This window comes from Ovis aries, chromosome 1, assembly GCF_016772045.2.
Source record: "Ovis aries strain OAR_USU_Benz2616 breed Rambouillet chromosome 1, ARS-UI_Ramb_v3.0, whole genome shotgun sequence".
Taxonomy (NCBI): domain Eukaryota; kingdom Metazoa; phylum Chordata; class Mammalia; order Artiodactyla; family Bovidae; genus Ovis; species Ovis aries.
The window spans coordinates 91,157,341-91,169,887 of record NC_056054.1 but is presented as its reverse complement, the minus strand read 5'-3'; the positions used below and the strand labels follow the sequence as shown (position 1 = coordinate 91,169,887).

The 12,547-nt window shown below is 37.0% G+C and overlaps 1 protein-coding gene and 1 pseudogene across 1 annotated transcript in view; one reads left to right on the top strand and one right to left on the bottom strand.

Annotated features, from left to right (window-relative positions):
- The window catches only part of LOC132659461 (large ribosomal subunit protein uL1-like), a 74,093-nt pseudogene that overhangs the window by 27,314 nt on the left and 34,232 nt on the right, over positions 1-12,547 (bottom strand).
- The window catches only part of PTPN22 (protein tyrosine phosphatase non-receptor type 22), a 58,060-nt gene that overhangs the window by 11,909 nt on the left and 33,604 nt on the right, over positions 1-12,547 (top strand). The window contains exons 2-9 of the mRNA XM_012178891.4: positions 4,822-4,930; positions 5,192-5,268; positions 5,397-5,492; positions 5,916-5,954; positions 7,265-7,336; positions 7,453-7,512; positions 8,083-8,225; positions 8,720-8,786. Coding sequence (XP_012034281.3) covers positions 4,822-4,930; positions 5,192-5,268; positions 5,397-5,492; positions 5,916-5,954; positions 7,265-7,336; positions 7,453-7,512; positions 8,083-8,225; positions 8,720-8,786 — 663 coding nt within the window. The remainder of the gene's footprint in view (positions 1-4,821; positions 4,931-5,191; positions 5,269-5,396; positions 5,493-5,915; positions 5,955-7,264; positions 7,337-7,452; positions 7,513-8,082; positions 8,226-8,719; positions 8,787-12,547) is intronic.

Below are 12,547 nucleotides of genomic sequence, written 5' to 3'. Positions count from 1 at the left end.
CTATTATACAGAGTGAAGTGAGTCAGAAAGAGAAAGATAAATATCATATTCTAATGCATATATATGAAATCTAGAAAAATGGTACTGAAGATCTTATTTACAGGGCAGCATTGGAGAAACAGATGTAGAGAACAGACTTATGGACATGGGGAGAGGGGAGGAGAGGGTGAGATGTATGGAAAGAGTGACATGGAAACTTACATTACCATATGTAAAATAGATAGCCAATGGGAATTTGCTATATGGCTCAGGAAACTCAAACAGGGGCTCTGTATCAATCTAGAGGGGTGGGATGGGGTGGGAGATGGGAGGAAGGTTCAAAAGGGAGGGGATATATGTACACCTATGGCTGATTCATGGTGAGGTTTGACAGAAAACAGCAAAATTCTGTAAAGCAACTATCCTTCAATAAAAAATTAACTGATTAAAAAAATCCATTCTCTCCCATTGTTGAAGGTGGCAGTCAAGACAGCTAAAAAATAATACATTACACACACATAAAACTTTTATCTGTGAAATTTCACCAAATTAATTCAGGCATACTTTTCAAAAAGAACTTTGGCTATGGCATTCTCCCTGGAAAGCATTCCACAAGTAAGCAAAGCAAGACAAACAAAAACAGCATAACAGTATAAACTGTTCTGGAGAGTTTTAGAATGAGCTTCTCTGGGATTTGACATCTTTTCAGCAGCCCTAGAATCAATGGCTAGTTGAAAATTATCATTATAAAGGTGCACAAGATCAGAGAGAGCTGAAAATTGGTATAACTTGGATATTGGCATAAGTTGGAAATATTTTATAGTCTTTCATGTATTTGGGTTACATCCTTACATTCTGAAACTAGCCCACTTTCATCCATCTTGGTGTAAAAATATGCTGCATAAAGATCATTTCAGCATCTCTCTTCCTAAATTCAATTCTGAAAACCCACAAGAATTCAAACCATGGTAAGAAACTAGGATTTAACAAGTGACTGTATACTTGCTTTTATATAGGTTGCCTGTGTCTGACTTAACTTTAGAAACAAAAAAAAGGTCATTAGAACAATACATGCTGGCATTTCTGGTCCAGCAGATAAGCCGACGGTGGCTGTCTGTCCCATTTGTCATTGTTATTTGGAAAAAGCATACTCTTCTGTACTCTGAGTTGTTATAATGATTAATGATCTATTTATTATTTGGAATCTGTTTAATTAGATTCAAGATATTTGATAATTTGTTGTATAAATGAAGTCCCAGCTAACAAATGTCTCATGACCCCAACTTTTTCCCTCTCCTTGCAGACTCAGCTATCAAGTTACCCTGAGCTAATTTTGAAATCTAATGATGAATTTGGATGATTTGTTGGACAAATTCTTATTCTCACCTACCTTTTTTATCTCTGTCTCTCTGTGTCATCATTCCTTTATTTTAGATTCTCCCTTTCTCACCCATTTTTTAAAAAATGACTTAGTTATTAGTGTCCTTAAGTAAACTCCTACAGACAGATACATATCCTAATTAAGTGAAAACTCTATATGAAATAAAACAATTAAGTAAAATAGTGATTTCCTTCTTTTTAAGTTTTTTTTTTTCCTTATTGCCAGTCACATGAGAAATTTTCTTTTTCTATTTCCTTATTGCTATCTATTAGTTTACCCTGTGGAAAAAAATAGTCCATAATCATGGGTGAGAAAAGCAGAAGCTGTACTAGGTATACACATTTTTATGAGAAAGGAAAGGAAACCCATAGTTTTAAAGAAGTGATGTTACATATAATCGTTGGTGACATCAGTTTGTACAATCTTGAAAGAACTTAGAAATCAATCTTTGGGAGACTCATAACTGTAGGACAGTAGGGAATATGGGAAAATTAACTTGGGATCCAACTGAGGAGAATCAGAAAAACCCGGCTAAGGAGTTTTTCTTTTTTTCCAGTAGCAAGAGAGATTAGCTGAAGTAGTTTTTAGCATGAGAGAGATAAGGAAAGCAATACTTTAGTAAGATTAAGTTAGGATCAAAAGTGAGTGAAGTCGCTCAGTTGTTTCCAACTCTTCGTGACCCCATGGACGGCAGCCTACCAGGCTCCTCTGTCCATGGGATTTTCCAGGCAAGAGTACTGGAGTGGGGTGCCACTGCCTTCTCCATTTGTCACACTTAGGCCTTACCAAATACAAATATAAAAGGGGATTAAAACAAACTACTAAATCAAAATCTTTATGTAGAGTAGCAGCTTTCACAAAATAAAACGGACCTAGTTCCATACAATTGTATGCATACAGCCAATTTTATTCCCAGAGTCCCAGAGTCTTGCACTATTAAAATAAAATGCCTAATAGATTTGAATGGGGAAAGAGAAAGGTGTGAAGATGAGTTTAGAAGCAACAGTAACAGTTCAAGCTTTAAAGCCTGAATTAAGGTATCTCTAGGGACATAGGAAGGAAAGCTGATACAAGATATTACATGTAAAGAATCATTTACATTTGCTGACTGAATTAGAGGTGGGAACTGTGGGAGGTGGGGAACCGAAAGTAACTCTCTATTTCTAGAGTATGGTTGCCGGGGATAAAGATGGTGCTGTTGGCAATCCGACTCTGTGCGACCCCATAGATGGCAGCCCACCAGGCTCCCCCGTCCCTGGGATTTTCCAAGCAAGAATACTGGACTGGGCTGCCATTTCCTTCTCCAATGCATGAAAGTGAAAAGTGAAAGTGAATTCGCTCAGTCATGTCTGACTCTCAGAGACCCCATGGGCTGCAGCCTACCAGGCTCCTCCATCCATGGGATTTTCCAGGCAAGAGTACTGGAGTGGGTTGCCATTGCCTTCTCCATAGTAAGGACAGTGATGATTTTAGTTTGGGATGTGCTCAGTTTAAGACACCTAAGTGGATATGTCTAGAACGTGGTTGGAAATTCAGGACTGGAAATTAGTAATCAAATCTCATTGAAAAAATTTGAAAGTTATCCAATAGGGGTTGGAATTATAATTCAATGTGAATCACTTAGATACATTTTTGAAAACATTGGTACGTCTTCTATGATGATGTTTCTGAGCAAATGTACTTAGTGAGAAGAGCAGAGAGTTGAGGAGTTAACTTTGGAATGTTGGATAATTAACAATTAGAAGAAAGAAACAGACATACAGGCATTAAGAAAGAATGTGAAGAGGGAAAGAGAAGTCAGAAAAGAAAGAGGAGAACCAAAATGATATAGACTAATAAGGGCAAAAGGGAGGAGGAAATTTCAAGAAGGAAGTTAAGTTAAAGAGAATGAAGACTGAGAAGATGCTTAGGGTTCTGACCCATAGGAAGTAAATAATAATCTTCATGTGACCAAGTCATCATTAAATAGTGGGTAAATAATGAAAATTATTTTCTTCAGTTCAAGTCAATAAATATTTATTAGCTACCACAGATGTTTTTCCCTTGTCTTTCTCAAACTGAGTACCAGTCAATAAAGTTTTCAGATCTACTAAATGAAGTTTCTTTGAGTCATAATGAGTTAAGATCTGGGATGAAGCTGATTCATCAGATGGAGCTAAAGAGGAACTATCGTTTCTTCTGAACCCAAATTTCACTCTGTATAATACTGGCAAGTGAGAATAGTTTTATTTATTTATTGTTTTAGTAACAATACCTTTTCTTTATTAAACAGGTACTCTGTACCAGTACCGCACATATGATAACTCATTTAATTCACTCACGACTCTAAGACAAATATCCTCACATTTTACTTAAAAAGCAACTGAGACACTGAAAGATTAAATAACTTGCCCAACTTCATTCAGCCAGTACTGCGCCCATCTCAAAACTATACACTGGAATCAACCACAAAGCTGGTTAGCAATACAGATGCCCACACATCTCCAGTAACCACCATTAGTCACGGGATACAGGTCACAACACAGCTTAAGCGCTGACTCCAGTTCTAGGATACCTCAGTTTAGAATTCTGAACATGGTGTTTGGTAGTTTTGTGATCTTGGGGCACTTCTTTCTCTGTGCCTCAGTTTCCTCATCTTTAAAACAGAGAATAAGGAGATACTTTTAAGGAGATACTTCACTACCTTTTTCAACCATGTTATTCTACCCTCTGACTGACCCAGATCATAGTCTACAAATGAAATATGATACTGTTTAAAGATTCATGTTTGGTTGAGGGGTGGGCTTAAACTTTAGGTTATATAAACGAATGACTGCTTTAGGGACTGAAATCTTGGAAATTTTGCTAACTAGAGAGATGGTATTCATCTTAAGCTCCATTTCCACTTAAAATAGTCCTGTAATAGCTGTAAAGAAAGTCAGTCAAACGTTTAGTATCTGACTCTTTGGATGGAATACAGAATATGTGCTCAGAAGATATTATTTTTTAAACAGTATTCACTAGTTTCACCTCTAAGCTTTTTCTATCTGTAGCTCAGTTGCCTTAAGTGTGATCTTTTAATTTCTCCAAATGTCATTGAACCCTGTTGTCTTTATGCTCTGGGCTCCCTTGTGAATGGAACCAGCCCTAGAGGATACTATGTGTGAGTGTGTGTTAGTTGTTCAGTTGTGTCTGTCTCTTTACAACCCCATGGACTGTAACCTGCCAGACTCCTCTGTCCATGGGATTCTCCAGGCAAGAATACTGGAGTAGGTAGCCATTCCCTTCTCCAGGGGATCTTCCTGACCCAGAGATCAAACCTGGGTCTCCTGCACTGCAGGCAGATTCTTTACGGTCTGAGCCACCAGGGAAGCTAAAACAGCTGATGTGGAATATTTGGGCAGAGGGGAAGGAAATCTCTCTAGAGATAACTTCTTGCCTCTTTTCCCTAGGATGATTGAATTATTGTGATTTTATTACAGATGCTGAAAAGACTATCCGCCAAATATAAGGCAGAAAAAACCTATCCCACAACTGTGGCTGAGAGGCCCAAGAATATCAAGAAAAACAGATATAAGGATATTTTGCCCTGTAAGTTTCACTTCTCCCTTTAAAGTTGTACCTTTTCCCTAATTCAGTCATCTTATCTCTTTTTACCCATTGGTTTCTATTCCTAACCCTGGATCACGGCTTTGACAAATTAGTTTGTACTGTATATGACTACAAAAGAACATTCATTCATTCATCTACTCTTCAATCACTTATGAGCATCCACTATTCACAGTGCTAGTTTCAGACTTACAGAAGCCCTCTGAACAAACCCTCTTAATTAATCTTTCTTTTGTATTATAGATGACCATAGCCTAGTAGAACTGTTCTTGATAACCTCTGATGAGGATTCCAGCTACATCAATGCCAACTTCATTAAGGTACATTGAATATTCTGTATTTCTCTAGGTACTTAAAAAAATGGGGTGGGGGGGTGGTGGAGGAATACTAGACAAGAAGAAGAGTATGTTTTTTGTAGTTACCCCATGTAATTTCTCTTCCCCTTTAGGGAGTTTATGGACCCAAGACTTATATTGCCACCCAGGGACCTTTGCCTACAACTGTCCTGGACTTCTGGAGGATGATTTGGGAATACAGCATCCTGGTAAGTGCAGAGTTGCTTTTGTTACTATATTCTCTAGTTCTTAGAGATGTGGGGGATAGGGTGGCAGGATAAGTGACTGAGGTTTCCTGTGTATCAGAATCATTGCTTTTCGGGGTCTGTTGCTAGAATATTGGTGTTCAGGCAACTTATAGTCAAAATCACAGTCACTATTGTTCAGGGAAACAAAAGTTCTCTTTCTGACAGTATCATTTGTTAACAAGAATTTATTGATTTGAATAGAGAAAAGGAAAGTGAGGACAGAGAAAGAAGAGTAGGAACAACATTTTATAATTATTAGGATTTCTTTTTCGGTTATAAAACAAACAAACAAAAAAAAAGAACGACACTTTTGGACTCTGGGACTCATGTATTAACTGCTTTTCTAACTGTATCAGTATTTAAGTCTCTATTTTATCACCCTAGATCATTGTTATGGCGTGCATGGAGTTTGAAATGGGAAAGGTGAGTTGCTGTTTGAGTTGACTCATTGGAAAAGATTCTGATGCTGGGAGGGATTGGGGGCAGGAGGAGAAGGGGACGACAGAGGATGAGATGGCTGGATGGCATCACTGACTCAACGGACGTGAGTCCGAGTGAACTCCGGGAGTTGGTGATGGACAGGGAGGCCTGGCGTGCTGCGATTCATGGGGTCGCAAAGAGTCGGACACGACTGAGCGACTGAACTGAACTGAACTGAACTGAAAGGAAAAAAGAAAACGAAGGGGGAAACTTGGTAGCAGAATTTTCCTTAACTGTGACTTGGTAGACATTTATGCTCATCTTCCTAGTCTTCAGTTTGGGAATGCCAAATGATTCTCAAGGGTTTTTTTAAACCCATGAGAACCTCTTTTGCCCATTTCCCGTGTTTTAAAATAAAAATAAAGTATACTTTTTAAAATAACAATTCATTTTCCTGTTGTTATTAATCAGACACTTTAGACTGCCAGTCAGAGCTCCTTTCGTGCCACTTGGCATGGCCTTCATTAACCATGTAGCACTTGAAATATGGCTGGTGTGGCTGAGGAACTCAGTTAGCTTATCTTAACGCATTTAAATTTAAAGAATGATATTCAATTCAGTTATTGGAAAACCTGATTTGGAACTTGGGTATGTGAATCTTTTTCAACCATAGATTTTATGAAATCTAAATGGATATAAAATATTTCCAATGAAAATTTAGCATAGCAATTGAAACGTGCTTTAAATATAAAATATATAATAGATTTTGAAGACAGTTTAAAAATGTCAAATATCTAATAACCATTTTAGTTTGATTACAACTTGACAACTTTTTTATTTATTGGGCTAAGATATTATAACAATTAACCCTACTATTTTTTTCATCTTTGAATGTGGCTATTAGGAAAATCTTAATTATATACGTAGCTCATATTATATTTCTATTGAACAACACTCTTTGAAACTACTGTTGCCATTCTGAATTGATACAATTCCAATGAAAACCAAGGGAACTTGGAGTTTCAGTTAGCTTGTGTAGCTTTGTTTTAATCCTTTTGAGATACTGAAATTTTCAGATCCCTATTTCTACTTTTTGAGACTTCCAGGAAGTCTTAAATTTGTATATCCTTTGAGGTTTGTTTTCCTATCTTTGGAAAATTCAGACTTGTGTTGAAGTCCAAGGGCATTAGAAATTCCTAACCTAGGGTAAAGGACACAGCTGAATTTGCTTCTGAATGGGGGATAGGGTTTCATTGTCCAGGAAAGACTAGAATATATGGAAGGAAATCACCACCTTTTGCTTTGTGCAACAGAAAAAATGTGAGCGCTACTGGGCTGAACCAGGAGACACGCAACTGCAACTTGGTCCTTTCTCCATATCCTGTGTAAGTATGATGTCTATTTCCATTATGGCTGAGCAGATGCTCCAGAACCTACTTTATAGAGAGTAGTTTTTGAATATTAGTCTTTGAAATAACTAAAATTTTGATTTACTTCTTAGGAAGCTGAAAATAGAAAATCTGATTATACAATCAGGACTCTAAAAGCCAAGTTCAATAGTGTAAGTATAGAACACTAAAGGTAAACTCAAAGCCCCCAGAGACCAGGCAAGTAAATGTGCATGTATGTGATGCAGTCTGGAAATATCATAACAGGGGATGGGAGGGCCTGTGATGTTCTGGAGAGACCATAATACCCAAAAGAGGCCTTTGGTGTAATCTGTGGTCCCCAACCTATTTCACACCAATGGTCCACATATAAAATGATATTATTTCTAGGGTGAATAGAGGCTGGGAACCAACTTGAAAGCTCAGACTCCTCTGTTTCTCTAAGGCAAAGAGATTTAGTACCTCAGCCTGCCTATGACTCATTTAAAGGATACCAGTTGGGAAGCTCTGGTATGGACCATTTTCACATCTACATTCTCTTGTGAGTAGATAGGAACAGGCCAATAGTGAGTGACCTGAAATTTCTTATAATTGCTCTTACAGGGCATATAGTCTGTAGGGAGGAAGATTACATAAATTGCAAAAAAGATAAAGATACTACTTAGTAAGACAGAGTAATCTTGTGATAAAATGAGGTGACATACTAATCTTGAACTCTCCTTTTATCCTGGTTATTTTCATAGGAAACTCGAACCATCTATCAGTTCCATTATAAGAATTGGCCAGACCATGATGTGCCTTCATCTATAGACCCTATTCTTGAGCTCATTTGGGATGTGCGTTGTTACCAAGATGATAACAGTGTTCCCATATGCATTCACTGCAGGTATGATGCTGTTATATGAACCTTCTCCCCAGAATAAACCAAATGTCACACTCAGGCCAGGACTCCTGCTTTTAACCAAAGGAAGACTGACTTTGTTGGAATTTAAACCCTACATAGATGTAGGTTCCTAATTTGAAGCTCATGTTTTCCAGTCACTCAGAAAGGAATCAAGTTTAAAAATGGGAATGATTGAAAGAGAAAGGTCAATAGAAGAAACTCTGATAAATTCAACCTGAGAATTAATGATTTTTTTTTAATGGTAAATTACTTGTGAACAGCATAGCTCTAGAGATGTTTTGCTGTGAGAACTTGCCTAAGACCTGTCCTGAGGCTTGGTGTAGTCTGTGGCAACTGAAAAACGTGTTCTGGGAAATGGTAGGGTTTAGACAGTTTCATGGTCTCTAGATTTCTTCTTCCTCAAATCTGCTGGTGAAATTTTTCAGCCATGATCCACTCTCTGCAACTATACATGCTACTGTGATCTTTCATTTCAGTGCTGGTTGTGGAAGAACTGGTGTTCTCTGTGCTATTGATTACACATGGATGTTGCTAAAAGATGGGGTGAGTTTTTCTCAATAGGCACTTGCTATTTTCTTAACCTTGTTACTTTCAGACTTAGAAATTGTCTGGTTCTTCAAAACATCTATCTTTAGGATTCTAGAATATTCACTTGTAGATTGGCTTTGTCAGACAATTAACTTAGTTCCTAAATTGGTGGTTCTCAAAATGTGGTCCCCAGACAAGAAGCATCAGTATCACCCAGGGAACTCATGAGAAATGCAAACTTTTGGGCCCCACCTCACATGAACTGAAGTAGAAACTCTGGAGGGGGTGGGGCCGGCAAGTTCTCCAGGTGCTTCTGGAGAGAAGTAGTTTTGGTAACCACTGTCCTAAATCACAGTTACCCTTCCTTTAACCAGGTAACTTGCATTAAGAATTTTGCTGCTTTCTGTCAAACCTTAACATGAATCAGCCATAGGTATACATATATCCCCTCCCTTTTGAACCTCTCTCCCATCTCCCGCCCCACCCCATCCCTCTAGATTGATACAGAGCCCCTGTTTGAGTTTCCTGAGCCATACAGCAAATTCCTATTGGCTATCTATTTTACATATGGTAATGTAAGTTTCCATGTCATTCTTTCCATACATCTCACCCTCTCCTCCCCTCTCCCCATGTCCATAAGTCTATTCTGTCTGTTTCTCCATTGCCACCTTGAAAATAAGTTCTTCAGTACCATTTTTCTAGATTTCATATATATGCATTAGAATATGATATTTATCTTTCTCTTTCTGACTCACTTCACTCTGTATAATAGGTTCTAGGTTCATCCACCTCATCAGAACTGACTCAAAGGCATTCCTTTTTATCGCTGAGTAATATTCCATTGTGTATAAGTACCAAACTTCTTTATCCATTCATCTGTCGATGGACATCTAGGTTGCTTCCATGTTCTAGCTATCGTAAATAGTGCTGCAATGAACAATGGGATACATGTGTCTCTTTCAATTTTGGTTTCCTCAGAGTATATGCATAGGAGTGGGATTGCTGTGTCATAGGGTGGTTTTATTATTGTTTAAGGAATCTCCATACCGTCTTCCACAGTGGCTATATCAATTTACATTCCTACCAACAGTGCAAGAGTGTTCCCTTTTCTCCACATCCTCTCCAGAATTTACTGTTTGTAGACTTTTTGATGATGGCCATTCTGACCGGTGTGAGGTGGTATCTCATAGTAGTTTTGATTTCTATTTCTCTACTAATGAGCGATGTTGAGCACCTTTTCATGTGTTTATTAGCCATCTATATATGTCTACTTTGGAGAACTGTCTGTTTAGGTCTTTTTCCCACTTTTTGATTGGGTTGGTTGTTTGTCTGGCATTGAGTTGTATGAGCTGCTTGTATATTTTGGAAATTAGTCCAAGTTGTTTCATTTGTTATTATTTTCTCCCATTCTGAGGGTTGTCTTTTCACCTTGCTTTATAGTTTCCTTTGCTGTGAAAAATCTTTTAAGTTTAATCAGGGCCCACTTGTTTACTTTTGTTTTTATTTCCATTACTTTAGGAGGTGGGTCATAGAGGATCTTGCTTTGATTTATGTCATCGAGTGTTCTGCCTATGTTTTTCTTTAAGAGTTTTATAGTTTCTGGTCTTACATTGCAGTCTTTAATCCATTTTGAGTTTATCTTTGTGTATGGTGTTAAGAAGTTTCATTCTTTTACATGTAGCTGTCCAGTTTTCCCAGCACCATTTATTGAAGAGGCTGTCTTTGCCCCATTGTATATTCTTGCCTCCTTTGTCAAAATAAGGTACCCATAGGTACATGGGTTTATTTCTGGGCTTTTTTTTTGGGGGGGGGGGCTTTTTATCTTGTTCCATTGGTCTATATTTCTGTTTTTGTGCCAGTACCATAGTGTATTGATGACCATAGCTTTGTAGTATAATCTGAAGGCAGGAAGGTTGATTCTTCCAGCTCCATTTTTCTTTCTCAAGACTGCTTTGGCTATTCGGGGTCTTTTGTGTTTCTATATGAATTTGTGAAATTTTTTGTTCTAATTCTGTGAAAAAACCATTGGTAATTTGATAGGGGTCGCAGTGAATCTGTAGATTGCATTTGGTAGTATAGTCATTTTCACAATATTGATTCTTCCTACCCAGGAACATGGAATATCTCTTTATCTGTTTATGTCATCTTTGATTTCTCTCATTAGTGTCTTATAATTTTCTGTATACAGTTCTTTTGTCTCCTTAGGTAAGTTTATTCCTAGATAATTAATTCTTTTTGTTGCAGTGGTGAATGAGATTGATTCCTTAATTTCTCTTTCTGATTTTTCATTTTTAGTATGTAGAAATGCAAGTGATTTCTGTGTATTGACTTTGTATCCTGCAACTTTGCTAAATTCACTGAATTAGGAATTTAGGAATTTTCTGATACTATCTTTAGGATTTTCTATGTACAGTATCATGTCATCTGAAAACAGGGAGAGCTTTACTTCTTCTTTTCTGATCTGGATTTCTTTTATTTCTTTTTCTTCTCTGATTGCTATAGCTAGGACTTCCAGAAATTCGTTGAATAATAGTGGAGAAAGTGGACACCCTTGTCTTGTTCCTGATCTTAGGGGGAATGCTTTCAGTTTTTTACCATTGAAAATGATGTTTGCTGTAGGCTTATCATATATGACCTTTACTATGTTGAGATAGTTTCCTTCTATACCCAGTTTTTGAAGAGTTTTAATCATAAATGAGTGCTGAATTTTGTCAAAGGCTTTTTCTGCATCTATTGAGATTATAATATGGTTTTTATCTTTCAATTTGTTAATATAGTTTATCACATTGATTGATTTGTATATATTGAAGAATCCTTGCATTCCTGGAAAAAATCCAACTTGATCATGGTGTATGAACTTTTTGATGTGTTGCTGAATTCTATTTGCTAAAATTTTGTTGAGGATTTTGAATGTATGTTCATCAGTGATATTGTCCTATAGTTTTCTTTTTTTGTGCTGTCTTTGTCTGGTTTTGGTATCAGGGTGATAGTGGCCTCATAGAATGAGTTTAGAAGTGTTCCTTCCTTGGCAATTTTTTGAAAGAGTTTTAGAAGGAGAGGGATTAGCTCTTCTCTAAATGTTCGATAGAATTCTCCCGTGAAGTCATCTGGTCCTGGGCTTTTGTTTTTTTGGAGATTTTTGATCACAGCTTCGATTTCAGTGCTTGTAATTGGGTTGTAAATAATTTCTATTTCTTCCTGGTTCAGTCTTGGAAGATTGAACTTTTCTGAGAATCTGTCCATTTCTTCCAAGTTATCCATTTTATTGCCATATAGTTGTTCATAATAGTCTCTTATAATCTTTGTACTTCTGCATTGTCTGTTGTAACCTCTCTTTTTTCATTTCTAATTTTGTTGATGAGTCTGGCTAAAGGATTGTCAATTTTGTTTATCTTCTCAAAGAGCCAGCTTTTAGTTTTATTAACCTTTACTATTGTTTCTTTCATTTCTTTTCATTTATTTCTGCTCAGATCTTTATGATTTCTTTCCTTCTACTAATTTTGGGGTGTTTTTGTTCTTCTTTTCCCAGTTGTTTTAGGTGTAAAGTTAGGTTGTCTATTCGATGTTTTTCTTGTTTCTTGAGGTAGGATTGTATTGCTATAAACTTCCCTCTTAGAACTGCTTTCACTGTATCCCGTAGGTTTTGAGCTGTCATATTTTCATTGTCATTTGTTTCTAGAAACTTTTTTATTTCATTTTTGATTTCTTCAGTAACCTCTTGGGTTTTTAGAAATGTGTTGTTTAATCTCCATGTGTTTGTGTTTCTTACAGTTTTT